Source organism: Grampus griseus (assembly GCF_964374135.1).
Source record: "Grampus griseus genome assembly, chromosome: 5".
NCBI classification, from domain to species: Eukaryota; Metazoa; Chordata; class Mammalia; order Artiodactyla; family Delphinidae; genus Grampus; species Grampus griseus.
The window spans coordinates 66,111,537-66,132,855 of record NC_138998.1 but is presented as its reverse complement, the minus strand read 5'-3'; the positions used below and the strand labels follow the sequence as shown (position 1 = coordinate 66,132,855).

The 21,319-nt window shown below is 40.3% G+C and overlaps 1 protein-coding gene across 6 annotated transcripts in view; it reads right to left on the bottom strand.

Annotated features, from left to right (window-relative positions):
* The window catches only part of TP63 (tumor protein p63), a 228,645-nt gene that overhangs the window by 13,357 nt on the left and 193,969 nt on the right, over positions 1-21,319 (bottom strand). For 3 of the 6 annotated variants that reach the window (XM_082654523.1, XM_082654521.1, XM_082654524.1), the window contains 5 exons: positions 15,320-15,435; positions 14,171-14,280; positions 13,389-13,525; positions 11,401-11,483; positions 8,323-8,459 (listed from right to left, as the gene is read on the bottom strand). In XM_082654523.1, coding sequence (XP_082510649.1) covers positions 8,323-8,459; positions 11,401-11,483; positions 13,389-13,525; positions 14,171-14,280; positions 15,320-15,435 — 583 coding nt within the window. Of the gene's footprint in view, positions 1-971; positions 2,316-8,322; positions 8,460-11,400; positions 11,484-13,388; positions 13,526-14,170; positions 14,281-15,319; positions 15,436-21,319 lie in introns of those variants that run through there. The other 3 variants (XM_082654525.1, XM_082654526.1, XM_082654522.1) reach the window with 3 other exon arrangements.

The window sequence follows — 21,319 nt, the reverse complement described above, 5'->3', positions numbered from 1 at the left end:
CACATGTAACTTTTCTCTCTAGCTGAGGAATCTTGCTTCTAAAGACGAAAGGCAGCATTTATTCTCCAGCTAAGTCAACTGTAATTATAAAATATTTTCTATCAGTTCAAATGTATGCATTTATATAAACATCACTATAAACACATTAAAAACTTCCATAAAAATAGGGTGAAAGGGAAAAAAAACTTCCAGAAGAAAAAACAAACATTAAAAAATTAAACATACTAACCGTTTAAGGAATTTGTGAATTCCTTAAAAGGGATTAGAAAGTTTTTAGATTAATTGAAAACGGTGCCAATGTAACAGGATCATCTGATTTTACTATTATACTTTTATCTAAAACATAAACATGTTTTTTCTTAAGTATTTTTCTTGTTTTCCTTAAGTAGTTTTCTAAGTGACTATATTAGTTTTATTTAGAACGGTGGTTTATGAAGTTTTTAAAACTTGTTACTCAAAGATCAGAATGTATTGTAATTTTTTTTAAAACCTGTGCACAACAGGTTCCACTGGATATTTCCTAACACCAGTGTCACAGAAGCCAATTTATTTAATAAACTGGAATTTGATTTAAATTTCTTCTAGTGAACTTGGCAACTGAAGATATAACTCAAGGCTTATTCAGAGATGTGAACAAATGATGCTATAGTGCCTAGCTCTTTATGACGAAATTAAACATGCACAGGGCTAAAATAAATTTTCAAGTTAGCATGGGCATTGAAATTTACTTTTAGGACTGATGACCTTGATACAGAGTATCTTAAATAAAAACACCAACTATGACAATAGTGTACACAGAACCAAAGTGACCTATTCTTGTTCTTTAGACTTACACATGGTACTTCAGGCACTTAAATGAAAATATTCTAGCATTTAAGGAATTTCAAAAAGCAAAAGAGACAGAAAAGAAAAACTGCGAGATAAACCAAGATGCAAAAGTTTATTGAAAATTAAAATCACACATCCATAAAGCAACAGCCTCAATAACAAGAAATCATTGCTGTGGTGACAAAGAATAAAGAGCTGGTGACCTGGTGTGGGGAGCAGATTTTTTAAGTCTTTATACTATTACTTTAAAATATGATTTAAAATGGAAATAGATTCTCTAAAGTCTTTGAACCAAAAAAGAAAAATTATCTACTCTTCCTGTCTTTAATTCTTAGGCCAGGAGTGTTGATTTAAAAATGTGTCCGCTTGGACATCACTTAAACAAAGCATAAGTGTCCTGGACACGGTAATTTGAACAGTGTCAGTGATATGGCTGATTTTATGGCACTCCAATCAAAGGAGTTAATTATAGATTTGGTGAGAGGACTTTGAATTCCATGGTGGACACGGAAGAATGATATATGACTGCCTGAAAGAATATTACTGGGGTAGTTTTACCCTCCTCTTAAAATGACAAAAGAGGTTTACCTGCCTTGGGGTCCAAACACAAATTTTGGAGGGTTTCCAAAAGCAAGGAAGACTATCACATCAGATGCTGACATGGGGTGGCAGTGGCAGGACCTGACACAGAATTAATGAGCTTTTTACTACATATGAGGGGAGGATACTGGTAATGCAAGTTCTCAAAAAGAAGAAAAAATCATTCCCCTCAGTGGCTACTCATGGTAGTTATTACCTCTCTGCCCAGCAGTACACTTGACACCTTAGCTTGTTACTATTTGCAGTATCATTGCATGACCAGCATTAAAAGGGCCTGAGTCTCTCAGTCACCTACAGTTTACTTCTGCCTAGACAATAACAACCTTTTTTTCTCCTTTTCTTAAAAAGACATCTTAAGTTTGAGACCTGCTCAAAAGCTTCTTCATGAGTTTTAGAAACACAACAGAAGGTAACAGAAAAGGGTTCCAATAAACATCGTAATGCCCCTCTTCCCAACCTGAGCTCCTCCCTCCCAAGAAACAACACAAAAGCTCACAGACAGACACAGGGGTTCCTGATGGACCAATGCTAGATCTAAGGATACAGAATCTGCAGAAAATGTCCTTTCTTGTACAGTTTTGAGTCCCTTCAAAGATTTTCTTACTAGTGGCTGTGTGCCTTTGAGCAGTTGGGTCTCTGAGCCAAAGTGTCTTCAAGTCCTGGCTACGAGGGCTTGATACACACACACACACACACACACACACACACACACACACACACACACACACGGAAACACAACAAACACATACGCTCAAAATACAGAGATGGGGCTCTATGGGTACACTGATCGGTTTGGGGGGCTGGAATGTCTAAAGAAGACGTCAGATTGCCTCGGGCTTTCTCTCCGGGGCTCCACAAGCTCATTCCTGAAGCAGGCTGAAAGGAGACTGCAGAGAGGAACCAGAGAAAAGAAAAGATGAAGGCTTAGGACTTCATATATTCAAATCAACTGAATACAGAAACACATCCTTCTACCTTCATGATCATAGTATAGTCAGAACAGAATGCCGCACGGCTATTTTTGTTCCTTCCTCTTTACCTTCCTTTAAGATCACTCAGAGATGACTTCCCAAGACTTTTATGAAGAAGAAATGAGAGAAGGCAATGGTAGCTATCTAGAACTATTAGAATCACCTGTGGAACTTTTAAAAAATGCATTTTCCAGGATCCTTTCTGAGACCAGGCTGGGACCCAGGCATACATACACTTTCAAGAAGTTCCACAAGTTACTTAGTTGAGGACTACTGAGACAAGGTAGGTCAAGATGCTTCGCATGGTGCTTGGCATATTGGACTCAATTAATTGCAAAAAGGAATGCAGAGACAAGAAGTAACTTCAATCTTTTGTAAAATGTCATCTTCCCAATTATGATACCTCATTACTGTTCCCGTCTGGCTTAACTCTGAAGTATGAAGAAATATGATCTTATCAGTCTGGGGGCTGTGTCATCATGCCTTTGTAAAGAACTACTAATGAGCATTTTGCATGTGCCCAGATTGTGATGGATAAATATCCTAATCCTTTCAGTCACAAACTTGGCCTAGAAATGCACATATCAAACTCACGAAAGCAACTTTTGCATAATGAAGAAATCAATTATGACACAAGGATGCCAGGAACAAATCCTCTTATTTTCCTAAGGGTTGTGCAACCCCATGAACTGTTTGGGAATTACTGCCCGGATGGCTTTTGAATCACATATGGTTACTCCTTGCAAAGGAACAAAGCAATTTTCACTTGCTCAGTGCTGAGATTTAGTAAGCCATCTCACCAGCAAGAATTGGGATCATCTTAAAGAAGGTGCCAGAATACAAATTAGTAGGGAAGCAATTTATTACCAACTAAAGAACAATGGTTTCGACTTCTTGTGTGGATATTACGTCTTGGGGCTTCTCTTGGACCAAGGATTGAATAAGACAACATGCAGAAATCATCCTTCACTTATGAAAAAAATGTCTGGACCAGAGAATTACACACTGAGACTAGAATTGAGACAAGTTCTGCGATGAGATGTGAGAAGTTAGAAAAGTGATTTAATCTATCTGAATTTAATTAATCTGAGGGTGTTTTTCTGCATTGCCAATTCAGAGCTAATAAATCTCTGTCCTGACAACTTCCTAACATTTTCGTGAAGTTCTAAACTAACTGTGTAAACTGTAAAGGCTTGTGCAGTGCCATGACCTATAAGGTTGAACCCCATGAAACTGCCCATATTTACCTTTTTTTTTAATCTATGAAACTGGCAATTTCAAACAAATATTCTGGAAGTGTGGAGAATTTCTAAGTCAGACTTAGAAATATGGTATTAGTCATATCTGTCAGTGAGAGAGGGAAAGATTTGTGTCTTCTGCTTTCTTCTACATTGATAATTCTGAAAATATTACTTGCTTCTTTTTCAGATACATGAATCTGAGGAATAATTATCAACATTCTTGAAGAAAATCGTAGCCAGATGAGCTTAGAGAAATAGGACATTATGCTGAAATCACAAGGGTAAATACCAACTACCTGATACAGGGACAGAAAAATGGGAATGAATGCTTGCTTTGTGTTTTCTTATTATGACTTTCTTAACTAATGAAGCAGCCCAGAATATTGTAAAGAGCTATGTCTTCCAGATCTGATTCTAGTCTCAGATTTATTATGAACTGGCTATGAAATCACAGGTGTAGTTCATTGGGCCTCAGTTTCCCCAGCTATAGCACAATGGGGCTAGAACCATAGTCTTGAAGATCCTGTTCTGCTCCAGTATTCTCTGACCTATATCATGGATACTAATAAGCTACAATCATCAAGTGATCATAAAGGAGAAGGAAACACTAAGAGCTCCTCAGGATGTCATACATTTGTATTAAAATCAAAGTACATCTATCCTGTAGAAACTTAAAAATAATTCTCCAGAAAAAAAAAAAAAATAATAATTCTCCAGAGTTGGGCTAAGTAAAATTTTAACAAAGTAATGCTGCTCTCAGATCAGATCTTACCCAAGAAGGAGGGTAAATTACAGAAGAAAAAAAATGAACAAGAGATAGTATTGGTCAAAAGTACACATGTCAAAAGATTGCTAAAAAGGTCTCAAGTGGCTGCTGCAAAACTGTCTTAAGAGTTAATGTCCCTTGAAAATATGATGGTAAGGAGTCTAGTGGCAAGAATGGGTCCAATTTGTCCACTCACTAGATGCTGGCTCCTATGGACGTAACTCCCTATGTTTATTCCAATGTGAGCAAATCAACTAAAATCAAATTTCCTTATAAATGGAATAAAGCCTACTTATAGCTATAACAACTTGATTCACAAAAACTCACTTACACTAAGATTTATCCTCCAGAAAGCCTATGATCATGAAGGTAATTGTGAAGGAATTTTTGAATAAGGAAAACCATGCATAAATGAAAAGCAAGCAGCGAGAAAACATATAGTGAGGAACTAATAGAAGCAATTAAACTGAAAATATTTTATTGCTACCTCGTACAGAGTGTATTCTCTTCCCATTAATTTTCACTCTACTATAAAGAAAAGCATAAACTTGATTCCTTACCAGCATAAAATATTGGTACTAAGTTTTTGCAAAGGAAATCACAGGCTATCATAGGCATTTTCCAAGCTGATGTATTCTTTTCAAATGATTGCCAGGAATTAGATTTCCAGTTTTCTTTGTCTAATCATTCGTGCTCTTTCTTGGAGCTTTGTATAAAAATAAAAAGAGCTGAAAAAAACTGAGCTGAAGAATACAGCAACTGGAGAATTTATATAAATGTATATCAATCATTGGAGGGAGACCCATGTATATATAATGTAACAAAGACATAATTAGACCAAATGTCTATATTTTGCAAAGAGTTCATTTTGCAGTCTGTTATATTTCCATGCACAAGTTATCACAGCTGAAGTTAGCTCTTATACACTGTGAGACAAGCACTCAAAAACATGCAATTATACATATAAATGGACACCACAGGAAACTACGGGGCTACAAATTCCTCGTTATTTATCTGTGACCACCACACATGCAGAACAGTGAAAATATGTCTCTAAAATCTTTTGAGCTTCTTAAAATAATAATTTTAAGATATATTTTCTTCTTTGATGAAATAGATTGTTTTATGGAATATTAATTATAAATAAAACAATTTCCCTTTAGAGCAATGCAAGCCAATTAGGCTAGATAAGTTATAAGCCCTGGATAACTCATCATCCAGGGACATGGGACTATATATCCTCGTGTACTCCATGTAAGCAAACAAATGCACATGTCTCCAACTGAAACAGATCATCTTGCCTTGTAAAGTCTCTAAAACTATGACAAAACTATTCCTTCTACTGTATAATCTACACAAGTTGTTTAAAATTGTCCTATGAACTTACAGGATGCTGAGAATAAACTTCCAGAGATTTCTTAAGATTCAAAAGGTGTTCTGGTTAGGAATTCACCACCAAACCGTAAACTATAGGAAGGCAGGAACCTCATCTACCTCATCTCTATTTTTACTGCTTTCACGTAGCAGATCTTCAGTAAAAAGCTTATTACATGAGTCACGTCAACTATTCCAGTCTTAGCTGATGAAGAACCGTATTTTGTGTCTAGATGGGCATGTCTTTTTCAGCCAGAAGAAAGACAAGAGAAGCCTCTGCTAAAGACTGCTGTTGTTTTGTTAGATACTGAGATGACACCTTAAAAAACTTCCTAAAATCTTTTAATACCTCTCTACTTTAGAATATATAGATTAGCTTCCAGATACTCCTATCAAAAAATATGAACATCAAGAAGCCATGAAGGAGCCACTCTTTTTTCTAGAAGGAGGATTGGCAAACTATAGTGAATGGGCCAAACCTGGCCCATAAACTAAGAATGGTTTTTACATTTTTACACGGTAGGAAAAATTCAAAAGAAGAAGAATGCTTCATGACAAGTGAAAATTATATGAAATTCAAACTTCAGTGTCCATAAAATAAAACTTTAGTGTAACAGCTGCTCTCATTTATTTACATATTGTCTGTGGTTTGCTGCTGTGCTTCTGAACTGGGGAGCTACAAGAGACCATATATATGGACCAGAAAGCCTAAGATATTTACTACTGGTGCTTTACAGAAAAAAAAGTTTGCCAACCCCTGTGCTAGAGGGTCAGACCTTTCAAACCACACCATTTAATACTGACAGAACTTTTCCTGTTAAAAAAGAGGCAGGAAATCACGGAGCAACGAGTTCAGCATGATCTGCTATGGAGCAGTTCTTCTGAGGTCATTTTCGCTAAGCCAAACATTTCCAGAGTGAACTGGTGACGATCTGAGAGTATGTCTTAATAGCGTGACACGCGTATCTTGGAGAAGGCATTTATCCCCTTTGGGTTTGTAATTGATGCTACAAGTCTATTTCTTTGATTCCTCTTTTATGAGTTTATAAGAACTAAATCAGTTTTGCACTTGAATGTATTAATATATATTTCTATCTGATATCCTAAAGACTATATAGGATTGGCAATGGGAATTCTGTAACCTTGAATTCTAATTCTCCTTTGGAGTACCCTGTGTCCCCAAGGAACCGCCTGATTCAACTTTCCAGTCAGCCTTACTCTAAAACCTTATATTTATGATTTGCAAACTTTCGTGCCAGAAGTGAATGGTGAGATCTCTTCCAGGCAAAAAAGGTCTTAAATGCTCAAAGAGCCTGAAGTCCTTTAAAGAGAGAGCATACTTATTTTCTATTCCCCTGCTGCCCACCCCATACCTCACAGTCAGTAGGTATGGGCTCAGAGGATGCCTTCTGACTATCAGAAATGCAGTCCAACCTTCTCACCTACATTTATTTTGATTTAAAAAAGAAAAGCAATCTCTTTTTATTACACTTTCCATAGGTATCTCTCTAGAGTAGCTAATAATATATGAGAAAAGATCCACTATTTATTGCTCATTTACATTTCTATTGTAAAAGACAATCTTTGACTTCGGCAAGATGGTTTGGGTTTATTTTTTTTTGCCTGAAGAATAAAGTCAAATGCTTGAATTATTAAAATGAGCCCCAAATGTCTATATTTTACATCTATCTGCAGAGCCTCTGGCAATACTTCCAGTACAGACACAATAGTTTTTAAGCTAACAAGTGATTATTCTTAACCACAGAAGGGTAAGTATAAGTGGAGTCTCTTCCTTTTATAAGAGCTATTTTATTCAGGTTAGTCATAAAACAATGAACATAATCAAAGATCCAAGAATCTAGGTAAAAATTAACATGTAAATAGGTTGTATGTATATTCTAATATGGTTGCAAAATCTGGCCTCATTGATGTAAACACGTAACGCTGGAAGAAGACCTAGAATGGGGATGTTAAAACACGGCAATATGATGCCACTTTGCCCTCTGCATCCAGATGTTTGCTAAATGAGCATGCACTGGGACTCTGAATCCTCAACACAGCACTCAAGACACTTATAGTAAAACCTATGTGCTGTCTCTATAACAGTTTTCCCAAAAGCGGATTGTGTGCATCCCAGGAGAGGGACAAGATAGTCTATCGAGATGAGGAAGAGTACATGTTTTTAAACAGACACATTATTACTAGAATAGAGTGTGTACTCAAAGTTCTACTATTGATAGATGTGCTTGGATCAGAGGCGTAGAGAAGAGAACTAATTCTGTTAGTGTGAGTCTTTTTTGTAATTCACTTGAAATGGTTTGTATTCAACTTCAAAATATAGGTGGAACTTCTCAAAGGGAAGGTTATAAGAAACACAGAAGATTGTTGACGTGAAAAAAGGTGTCCCACACCAGCCCATCTGAACCTACCATATTCTGCTCACAACCTCATCTTTTACATCACCCAACCGTCACCCTGTTGCTGACCTGAATAAACAGTCATCTTACTCACATCTCCTAAAATGACACAGGGACACACTCACTGTTTCTGAAGTAAATGCTGGTGTTGCTGTTGCTGCTGCTGCCTGTATGTTTCAATCGTGTGCTGAGGAAGGTACTGCATGAGTTCCAGGGATTCTTTGATCTTCAGCAGCATTTCGTAAGTCTCACGGCCCCTCACCTATGTCAAAGAGCAGAAGAAAAGTGAAGAAAAAATGAAGAGCTGTAGAACTATCAGAAGTACAGTCAATGCTCATTATTCGTGGATTCTGCATGGACGAATTCGCCTACTTGTTCACATTTATTTGTAACAGGAAAAACAACACTGGCAGGCTTTGCAGTCATTCACAGACATGCGCAGAGTGATGAAAAGCTGATTCAACCATTGTGCAAGTTCCCAGCTGAGGGGGAAGAAAGTGATGCTCCGCCTTTTTGTTTCAGCTCTCATGCTAGAAACAGGTGTCCTTCTCATGGTCTAGTTAGGGCCACATTTTTCACTTTTTGTGGGTGATTTTTCCATTTAAAATAGTTCCCCAGGGCAGCTGCCATGCTATCTCATGTTCCTAAGTGCAAGAAGGCTGTGATGTGCCTTATGGAGAAAATATGTGTTAGATAAGCTTAGATCAGCCATGAGTTATAGTGCTATGGGCAGTGAGTTCAATGCTAATGAATCAACAGCATATATTAAATAAGAAACACACATGAAACAAGGTAATGCATTGATCAGTTACTAAAAACATGACCAGAGGCTCACAGGAACCTAATCCTGTATTTCCTCTAGGAGCAATGATTCAGTATTTGCGAGTACAGTGTTCACAGTGACTTTATAAAGCATAAGTAACACAAATAACTAGAACTAACTGTAATTACCTCTAGAAGAACACAAGTTTTCAGTGGAGGTAAAATGTGCTTCCTTCTTTAAGAGAGTCTCTTAAAAGCTTTTAAAAGTCTGAGCAGCTATTTACAATAGCCAGGACATGGAAGCAACCTAAGTGTCCATTGACAGATGAATAAAGAAGATGTGGCACATATATACAATGGAATATCACTCAGCCATAAAAAGAAATGAAATTGAGTTATTTGTAGTGAGGTAGATGGACCTAGAGTCTGTCATAGAGTGACATAAGTCAGAAAGAGAAAAACAAATACCGTATGCTAACACATATATATGGAATCTTAAAAAAAAAAAAAAAGGTTCTGAAGAACCTAGGGGCAGGACAGGAATAAAGACACAGACGTAGAGAATGGACTTGAGGACATGGGGAGGGGGAAGGGTAAGCTGGGACAAAGTGAGAGAGTGGCATGGACATATATACACTACCAAACGTAAGGTAGATAGCTAGTGGGAAGCAGCCGCATAGCACAGGGAGATCAGCTCGGTGCTTTGTGACCGCCTGGAGGGGTGGGATAGGGAGGGTGGGAGGGAGGGAGACGCAAGAGGGAAGAGATATGGGAACATATGTATATGTATAACTGATTCACTTTGTTATAAAGCAGAAACTAACACACCATTGTAAAGCAATTAGACTCCAATAAAAATGTTTAAAAAAAAAAAGTAATCCCAGTCAACAAACAAACAAACAAAAATGTCTGAGCAGGACCAGGACTAGAGACAGGCAAGTGGAGAACAAAGGGCACTTGCCTGACCCCGAGAGTGAGTGTCTGTTTACCCTGTGCACCCTAGCACATCACCTGTCTCCTCCCTGAGCATGAGAGGCAGAGTTTGTTAGAATTCAGAAATGGAAAGATTTTCTCTACCTTTTGTTGGGTTAACTCCTACTAATCCCAGCTCTGGGATCATGCTCTTTGAGAAGCTTTTCCTGACCTCAGTCTTTTAGGCTGATTCTTCCATCCTTCCTATGTGCTCCCACAGTGTCATGTCTAGCTTTGCTGAAGCACTGATTTCATTGCATTATGCCTATTTGTCTCCTCACTAGAAGGCAAGATCTTGGAAGGTAAGAATTGTACCCTACCGATCTCTAAGTGCTCAGGGTCTCGCATTACTGCCACTCAACAAATACCAACCAAATTCATGGTAAATTAAGAGGTTTTTTTTTTTCTTTACACATTTCAGTTTGGCTAATTCTTCACTAAAAATAATATGTAACAGAATACAGGGTATCTCCTCCATGAGTACAAACTGAAATTTCATGAGAAAAACAGCTCTTCCAGTGGTTTCTATCTCATCAGCTGAAAACATACTAGATCTTTTGGAACATCTAGTGTAGCAGGAAAATGTTTAACTTAGAGTTCACATGTCAGTTTCCATATGTAGCCTGAGAAACAAGACACTGAGAATCTTAGCTAACTCACTGTCTAATTATTCTGCCAGCAAGCAGTCTAATTCCCTTACCCGAACTTCAGGGCCCGAAGAAGGAAGGGCAGCAAGCACAGCACACCCAAACCTGTGGCTTAGTGTTAATCCCAGTCAGATCTCCTGGCCTAGCTTGTCTGTGTCGCAAGTCAGTGTAGATGGCATCAAGAGATATACTGGTTACCCAAACTCTGCTGCCACTCTAGATAGCAAAGACCTAAGGTAATAAGAATTCGATGAACTACAACCACGGCCTAAAAAGGGGCACCTTGGTGACCTTGAGAGGGCTTATATTCCTTGTAGGAATGAAAAACGCTCCTACACAATAACTGGGCCAAGTCTCTGGCCATTCCCATATAACTGAAGAGTCTGCCTGACTTGGCTTTCTTTATAGCACTCCCTAAGAGAAATCCCAGGCAATTCACCATGTATTATCGACTTTGTGAATGCCTTCTGACAAAAGTTTAGTCCTAAATTGGTATGACCATGCTGTCTAAAATCATCTTATCCCTCTTAAATAATGAAGTACAAATTAATTTTAAATATTGGCATAAGAAAAATTTTATTAGGAAGGTAGCTTTGACTGGGTGAGCCGTAAGCAGAAGAGCCCACACTGTTAATATGTTCCAGAACTGTAGAGGGAAGGAGTAATTTCCTAATTTTGTAAAAAATAAATTCTCTGTTTTATCTCACTAGTCTCCATCACCCTCTTCTCATTGTCACAGATAATCGAAAGATGACCCCAGAGTAAACGCTCATTCAAAGAAGGTGAAAATGAAGCGATCATGAATACCCAAGGGAGACTCACTGGTAAGTATAGCAGTTCATCATCTGGGGATCTTCGTTTCTTGATGGATGTCATCTGGATGCCATGTGTATTTTGACGAAAAGCTGGTGGAGGAAAAATGCAAGTTTCATCCTGGGAACATTTCTGAAGCAATAAATACATTTATTACACAGACAGTAGCATGAGCAACACTTATGAGATTAGAATTTCTAGTTCTAAGCAGCCAGTAATTGGTGATGATTGCTTTTACCTTAGGTGTAAACCTAGCAATAATGAAGCGGGGAAGAGGGAAGGTGAGGGAAAACAAATGAAAGAAAACCCCGGGGGAGGTCGGGGAGGCTGGGAGATGGCCTCTGGCTTAAGTAGTGCTGCAGGAATCCTTGTGTCTTCCTGGCATGGGTCTGTGAACAGCTGTTCAGGAAAGGAAGATACATTGGTTTTGTGTTTTATTTTTCAGGTCATTTATCTTCCAAGGAGGTAAATGCATGCTATAGAGGTTGTCTTGCCAGTGCATTCAGCCTTGTGAGTTTACCCTTCCGATGTCAGTATGTACATCGCATAACTTTTGATAAGCAGTCTCTCTTTCCAGGACCTCAGTTTTCTCTTTGGTAAAATGAGTGAATTAATCTCATAAATCCCTAAGGTTTCCACAATGTAGAAACTACACCCAGGATCCAGGGTATAGAGAGGATTCTCCTACCAGAGTTCAAATAATCGTTCTTACTGAAAATTACTGATTTGTTGGTAACTGAGGTGCTCAGGGAAGTGTATGGAGCTAGGCCAACAGACAGACCCAAGAGGAAAATAAGGGTGGAGATATAATTATGGATATTATAGGTACTATTGATATGGTATATATAATATAAATCCCATACATACGATTTTTTGAGGAATAATTAGGGAGAAAAAGAGACTAACTGGAAAAGCAAATCACACTGAACAGCCAGAAGTTAATGGAGGTCAGTTGTTATAACACTGTTGTCCTGTAAAATGTGACAAAAATTTTTATTTCTTCTGCAGAATAATCAGTAAAAAGACTAAAACCTTTTTCATGATACAATTCATAGTGTGATGTTCTTTACAATACTTGCTGTAGTGATATCAGGCTTATGCAAGACACCTTCTAGAATTATGTGTCACGCTTTAGTAGCTCGTGTGGATCAATGGTTTTCAAACGCTTGTTACCTGAAGAACCTCTGTTACCTGAAGGCCTCTGGGGACGTGTACCTCATGGGCAAGAGGTGGTGTGAGTGGAGCATGAAACCACAGCCCACCCCGACTCCTGCTTCTTCAGCTACAGCAGCTCTGCTTTGCATTTTGCATTCTTTGAAATATTTCTTTAATAAAAGCTTTTACTGCTTAAAGAGACCAGTTGGGAAACAACTGACCTAAATCATTAGCCTCACTATAAATGATGTAACTAAAGCCCCAAGTGGGTCCTACACATCAAGATTCAATGAAACCCAGATCTGCATATTTCCCAGACTGCGCTTTATAAAGTGTGTTCTTAAATTTCACTATTCCCCCAGACTCACGAGGAAGGCAGGTGGCATTTTCAACCCGCATGCTCAATAATAGAAAAGTAAATGGATACCAATAGGCTAAGATACTGCTTCTCAAACTTTAATTGGCAACAGAATCACCTGCAGGTCTTACACAACATAGGTTCCTGGATCTCACACCCAGGATTTCTGATTCAGCAAGTCTGGGAACTAAGAATTTGCATTTCTACCCAGTTTCCAGGTGATGCTGACGTTACTGGTTTGGCAGTCATATTTGGAGCGTTGCTGACTAAGAAATCCTCACCGTGATGATTTGCTTTTGAAAAGCTATAGTGTACACCTGGAGTCCATTTCAGCGAGAGCTGCTCCCATCAGCTCTGGGGCCCTGGGTCACACTTGCCTCTAAAGCCCTTAGGTCTTATTCTGCAGCTTCTCAAAGATCACTCCCCAGCCCCCCTCTCTGGAGAAGACTTAACCCTACCCCGTTTGGCCACTACAGCTACTTACGGCGCTTCGTACCATCACCGTTCTTTGTGCTGTCCGAGACTTGCTGCTTTCTGATACTGTCTTCATCTGCCTTCCTATCTCTCCCTGGGCAAGCACAGATCCGGGCCTCAAAACAGCGGCGGCCCAGGACTTGCCCACTAGGAATTAGAGAAGAGGAGAAGAAAGGGTTAAATGAAAAGAATTTGAAAAGACCCCTGCTGGCCATCACCAGTGCACCACCACTACCAGCTCCCTTATGGCTGCTTTGAGGATGGGCCCCAAAGCATCTGGCAGAACACAAAAGTGCTTACACGCCATGAGCAATATTAGTAAATAGCATCCATTTGTTCTGCAAAGAACCTCCAAGCCATTAGCTGAACAGCTGTATTTAGCTACATATTTTGAAGGAAACTTGAGTTAAGCCAGTGGATGTCTCCAGATAAAATCCCCACAGGCAGCTCAGACTTATTCAAAGAAACTGTTAAATGCCTTTAGGGGCCACATGAAAACAAACACTGTCTAATCAGAAACTATTCCAGTCAAATGTCAAGAATTCAGGTATGAAGCGACTTGAACACCTTCCCAATTCTTTTTTTTTCTCTTCTACCTTTACCCACCCCGTTCTGTCTCCACCTTCTTAGATCTTTTATGTAAGTGTTTGTAGCAAGGATTTAAAGCACAAAGGACAAAATCAAGGGTAGCTCTCTGCTGCACATGCAAAGGTAATGATAAAGCAAACACAATTTCACTTTGCCCTCTGCCCAGCGTTTCTATAGAATAACAATTCTGCAAATGCCACTTACTCTCTGGTTTCCAGAGTAACGATGATTAAAATTGGACGGCGGTTCATCCCTCCAACACAACTGCTGTTACACATGAAATTGTACAAGACTGTCGTGAATTCAGTGCCAACCTTAACACGGAGAGGGGGAAAAAACAGTCGGTGTTAACCATGGTTTGAACTGACGTTCTGTCTTCTCAGCTCTTCCTTCTTAGTTCTCACTTATTTAAACAACTCCACTTCTGAGGAAGCGATATGCTTTCTTCTACAAAGGCAAACTGTAAAATCCACAGTAGCTTCTTCTTTGCCTTGGATCTTGGGATGCTTAAAGCTAATTTCTGTAACATTGGACCCTACCCAAGATGAGATAGGCTTTTAAAAAATAACGATCTTTGACCCTACATATTCATTTGCAAGCTGATCATATCACCTAATTCAAATAGGGTTCATCACATATACGAAAAGAGAGAGATGAAAAAGTTACTAACTATAGCAGTAATGCTCCAGGGATATTTCCCCGAGGTGGACAAAAAACAGTACAACATATATGTGAATGTACACTTCTATAACGTACACTCTGGAGCTTAAAAGGTCCTCAGAATTAAATCATCTAGTCCAGAAAATGAATTTATGGGTGAGGCCATCTGAAGCCCAGAGATGAGAGCTATAAGCTAAAGGTCCACAGAGTGAGTCAGCAAACGAAGAGTCTCTGTTCTCACTACCCCAGTGTTCTTTCTGCCACACCACTCTGCTTTTCTAACCTGCGAACCTGTACATTCAAACTTCAGCTAAGAGTTCCATCTTAGGGTCTCCCATTTTCAGGCCAGTGTAAAAATACTTGTATCCAGTACTCGTGTACATCCACTACTAGCTGAATTGCCAGTTAAGATCTCTGGATAATAATGCCACGTATAAACTCAACTGTAGATTCAATTATTGTCTGCCTTTAAGATGGGAACATGGGCACAGAGCCACATTACCAAGTACAAATTTAGCACAAATTTAGGAGTTTTGAAGGGGGATAGAGAAGTGGCCTGTGGAGAAGAGGGAGAGAAGAAACACAAAAAGGTTAGTTGTTTTATAACAAGGACTAAAATAGAAATTGATGCTTGAAACACCCCCTATCACCAAAACTAATAATCTCAAGTTTGCCCAACCCTTATCTGTTTACCTGGGGTGGTTCATAAGGTACAAGCACACTCTGCCTTCCTGTGATGGGGTCTTCTACGTACTGGGCATGGCTGTTCCCTTCTACTCGAATCAAATGACTAGGAGGGGCGATCTGTCCTGCAGAACGGAGAAAGAAAAAAAAAATTCTTAGTTCTTCACTCTCAAAACAGAGAAGACAAAATGAAACTGTATGGACAGAACGTTGGTGGCCAAAGAAATGGCTTGTGTAATAGAGGCAATATACATCCTTGAAAAGAGGAATCGATCCTGTTGCCAGAGATCTAACACATGAAAGTATCACCGCCCATAGAGCCACAGAAAGGACAGGAACGTTCATCTGTATTTAAGGGAACAGTCCCATGTTTCTGGTGCTCAAGGTAAACAATTCAAGTGGGAGAGAACTCTATGACTACATCTCTGACCTGATCCATACAGGTGATTTTTCTAGCTTCTCTGGAAAATGGAAGAAAAAGGAGCAAAGTTAATTTAAAAAAAATATTAGCTTGAGAGAAAATACTGCCCCCAAATTGACCATTAAAAACACTCAATAGGAGAAGGCGGAAGATGGCGGAAGAGTAAGACGCGGAGATCACCCTCCTCCCCACAGATACACCAGAAATACATCTACACGTGGAACAACTCCTACAGAACACCTACTGAAGGCTGGCAGAAGACCTCAGACCTCCCAAAAGGCAAGAAACTCCCCACGTACCTGGGTAGGGCAAAAGAAAAAACAGAGACAAAAGAATAGGGACGGCACCTGCACCAGTGGGAGGGAGCTGTGAAGGAGGAAAAGTTTCCACACGCTAGGAAGCCCCTTCGCGGGCGGAGACTGCGGGAGGCGGAGGGGGGAGCTTCGAAGCTGCGGAGTGCACAGCAACGGGTGCGGAGGGCAAAGCGGGGAGATTCCCGCACAGAGGATCGGTGCCGACCGGCACTCACCAGCCCGAGAGGCTCCTCTGCTCACCCGCCGGGGCGGGCGGGGCTGAGAGCTGAGGCCGGAGCGCAGGGAGAGGACTGGGGTTGGCGGCTTGAACATAGCCTGAAGGGGTTAGTGCACCACAGCTAGCCGGGAGGGAGTCGGGGAAAAGCCTGCACCAGCAGAAGAGGCAGGAGACTTTTCCTTCCCTCTTTGTTTCCTGGGGCGTGAGGAGAGGGGTTTAAGAACGCTGCTTAAAGGAACTCCAGAGACGGGCGCGAGCCGCGGCTAAAAGCGCGAACCCCAGAGACGGGCGCGAGCCGCGGCTGAAAGCGCGGACCCCAGAGACGGGCGCGAGCCGCGGCTGAAAGCGCGGAATCCAGAGACGGGCGCGAGCCGCGGCTGAAAGCGCGGAATCCAGAGACGGGCGCGAGCCGCGGCTGAAAGCGCGGAATCCAGAGACGGGCGCGAGCCGCGGCTGAGGGCGCGGACTCCAGAGACGGGCGCAAGCCGCGGCTAAAAGCGCGGACCCCAGAGGTGGGCGGGAGACGTTAAGGCTGCTGCTGCCGCCACCAAGGGGCCTGTGTGCGAGCACAGGTCACTCTCCACACCCCTCTTCCGCGGAGCCTGTGCAGCCCGCCACTGCCGGGTTCCCGGGATCCAGGGACAACTTCCCCGGGAGAGCGCACAGCGCGCCTCAGGCTGGTGCAAAGTCACGCCGGCCTTTGCCACCGCAGGCCCGCCCCGCACTCTGTGCCCCTCCGTCCCCGCCGGCCTGAGTGCGCCAGAGCCCCCAATCAGCGGCTCTTTTAACCCCATCCTGTCTGAGCAAAAAACAGACGCCCTCCAGCGATCTACACGCAGTGGCAGGGCCAAATCCAAAGCTTAGCCCTGGGAGCTGTGAGAACAAAGAAGAGAAAGGGAAATCCCTCCCAGCAGCCTCAGAAGCAGCGGATTAAAGCTCCACAATCAACTTGATGTACCCTGCATCTGTGGAATACCTGAATAGACAACCAATCATCCCCAATTAAGGAAGTGGACTTTAGGAGCAAGATCTATGATTTTTTCCCCTTTCCTCTTTTTGTGAATGTGTATGTGTATGCTTCTGTGTGAGATCTTGTCTGTATAGTCTTGCTTCCACCATTTGTCCTAGGGTTCTATCCGTCCATGTTTTTTTTTTAAATTTTTTTTCTTAATAATTAATTTTAATAACCTTATTATACTTTACCTTCGTTCTTTCTTTCTTTCTTTCCGTCCTTCCTTCCCTCCTTTAGACAACGAATCATCCCAAATTGAGGAGGTGGTCTCTGACAGCAAGATTTAGGATTTTTCCCCATTTACCTCTTTTAGTGAGGGTGTATGTGTATGCTCCTGTGTAAGATTTTGTCTGTATAGCTTTGCTTCCAACATTTGTCCTAGGTTCTTTCCGTCCCTTTTTTTTTTTTTCTAAATAAGAAGTTTTTAATTCAATAACTTTATTATACTGTATTTTATTTTTACTGTATCTTCTTTCTTTCTGTCTTTTTTCCTTCTTTCCCTCCTTCCTTCCTTCCTCCCTCCCTCCCTCCCTCCTTTCTTTCCTTCTTGCCTTCTTTCCTTCTTTGCTTCTTTCTTTCTTTCTTCCTTCCTTCCTACCCTCCTTTCCTTCTTTCTTTCCTCATACTTCTACTAATTCCCTCTACTTTTTCTCCCTTTTATCCTGAGCCTGTGGATGAAAAGCTTTTGGTGCTCCAGCCAGGAGGCAGGGCTCTGCCTCTGAGGTAGGACAGCCAACTTCAGGACACTGATCAACAAGAGACCTCCCAGCTCCACATAATATCAAACGGCGAAAATCGCCCAGAGACCTCCATCTTAACACCAGCACCCAGCTTCACTCAACGACCAGCAAGCCACAGTGCTGGAAAACCTATGCCAAACAACTAGCAAAACAGGAACACAACCCCACCCATTAGCAGAGAGGCTGCCTAAAATCATAATAAGGCCACAGACACCCCCAAACACACCACCAGACGTGAACCTGCCCACTAGAGAGACAAGATCCAGCCTCATCCACCACAACACAGGCACTAGCCCCCTCCACCAGGAAGCCTACACAACCCACTGAACCAACCTTAGCCACTAGAGACAGACATCAAAAACAGGAGGAACCACAAACCTGCAGCCTGCAAAAAGGAGACCCCAAACACAGTAAGATAAGCAAAATGAGAAGACAGAAAAACACACAGCAGATAAAGGAGCAAGATAAAAATGCACCAGACCTAACAAATGAAGAGGAAATAGGCAGTCTACCTGAAAGAGAATTCAGAATAATGATAGTAAGGTTGATCCGAAATCTTGGAGATAGAATGGACAATAGATTGGACAAAATGCAAGAATCAGTTAACAAGGACCTAGAAGAACTAAAGATGAAACAAGCAACGATGAACAACACAATAAATGAAATTAAAAGTACTCTAGATGGGATCAATAGCAGAATAACTGAGGCAGAAGAACGGATAAGTGACCTGGAAGATAAAATAGTGGAAATAACTACTGCAGAGCAGAATAAAGAAAAAAGAATGAAAAGAACTGAGGACAGTCTCAGAGACCTCTGGGACAACATTAAACGCACCAACATTCGAATTATAGGGGTTCCAGAAGAAGAAGAGAAAAAGAAAGGGACTGAGAAAATATTTGAAGAGATTATAGTTGAAAACTTCCCTAATATGGGAAAGGAAATAGTTAATCAAGTCCAGGAAGCACAGAGAGTCCCATACAAGATAAATACAAGGAGAAATACGCCAAGACACATATTAATCAAACTGTCAAAAATTAAATACAAAGAAAGCATATTAAAAGCAGCAAGGGAAAAACAACAAATAACACATAAGGGAATCCCCATAAGGTTAACAGCTGATCTCTCAGCAGAAACCCTACAAGCCAGAAGGGAGTGGCAGGACATACTGAAAGTGATGAAGGAGAAAAACATGCAGCCAAGACTACTCTACCCAGCAAGGATCTCATTCAGATTTGATGGAGAAATTAAAACCTTTACAGACAAGCAAAAGCTGAGAGAGTTCAGCACCACCAAACCAGCTTTACAACAAATGCTAAAGGATCTTCTCTAGGCAAGAAACACAAGAGAAGGAAAAGACCTATAATAACGAACCCAAAACAATTTAGAAAATGGGAATAGGAACATACATATCGATAATTACCTTAAATGTAAATGGACTAAATGCTCCCACCAAAAGACACAGATTAGCTGAATGGATACAAAAACAAGACCCTTATATATGCTGTCTACAAGAGACCCACTTCAGACCTAGAGACACATACAGACTGAAAGTAAGGGGATGGAAAAAGATATTCCATGCAAATGGAAGCCAAAAGAAAGCTGGAGTAGCAATTCTCATATCAGACAAAATAGACTTTAAAATAAGGACTATTAAAAGAGACAAAGAAGGACACTACATAATGATCAAGGGATCGATCCAAGAAGAAGATATAACAATTGTAAATATTTATGCACCCAACACAGGAGCACCTCAATACATAAGGCAAATACTAACAGCCATAAAAGGGGAAATCGACAGTAACACATTCATAGTAGGGGACTTAAACACCCCACTTTCACCCATGGACAGATCATCCAAAATGAAAATAAATAAGGAAACACAAGCTTTAAATGATACATTAAACAAGATGGACTTAATTGATATTTATAGGACACTCCATCCAAAAACAACAGAATACACATTTTTCTCAAGTGCTCATGGAACATTCTCCAGGATAGATCATATCTTAGGTCACAAATCAAGCCTTGGGAAATTTAAGAAAATTGAAATTGTATCAAGTATCTTTTCTGACCACAACGCCATGAGACTAGATATCAATTACAGGAAAAGATCTGTAAAAAATACAAACACATGGAGGCTAAACAATACACTACTTAATAATGAAGAGATCACTGAAGAAATCAAAGAGGAAATCAAAAAATACCTAGAAACAAATGACAATGGAGACACAACGACCCAAAACCTGTGGGATGCGGCAAAAGCAGTTCTAAGGGGGAAGTTTATAGCAATACAAGCCCACCTTAAGAAGCAGGAAACATCTCAAATAAACAACCTAACCTTGCACCTCAAGCAATTAGAGAAAGAAGAACAAAAAAACCCCAAAGCTAGCAGAAGGAAAGAAATCATAAAAATCAGATCAGAAATAAATGAAAAAGAAATGAAGGAAACAATAGCAAAGATCAATAAAACTAAAAGCTGGTTCTTTGAGAAGATAAACAAAATAGATAAACCACTAGCCAGACTCATCAAGAAAAAAAGGGAGAAGACTCAAATCAATAGAATTAGAAATGAAATAGGAGAGGTAACAACTGACACTGCAGAGATAAAAGAGATCATGAGAGATTACTACAAGCAACTCTATGCCAATAAAATGGACAATCTGGAAGAAATGGACAAATTCTTAGAAATGCACAACCTGCCAAGACTGAATCAGGAAGAAATAGAAAATATGAACAGACCAATCACAAGCACTGAAATTGAAACTGTGATTAAAAATCTTCCAACAAAGAAAAGCCCAGGACCAGATGGCTTCACAGGCGAATTCTATCAAACATTTAGAGAAGAGCTAACACCTATCCTTCTCAAACTCTTCCAAAATATAGCAGAGGGAGGACCACTCCCTAACTCCTTCTACGAGGCCACCATCACCTTGATACCAAAACCAGACAAGGATGTCACAAAGAAAGAAAACTACAGGCCAATATCACTGATGAACATAGATGCAAAAATCCTCAACAAAATACTAGCAAACAGAATCCAACAGCACATTAAAAGGATCATACACCATGATCAAGTGGGGTTTATTCCAGGAATGCAAGGATTCTTCAATATACGCAAATCTATCAATGTGATAAACCATATTAACAAATTGAAGGAGAAAAACCATATGATCATCTCAATAGATGCAGAGAAAGCTTTTGACAAAATTCAACACCCATTTATGATAAAAACCCTGCAGAAAGTAGGCATAGAGGGAACTTTCCTCAACATAATAAAGGCCATATATGACAAGCCCACAGCAAAC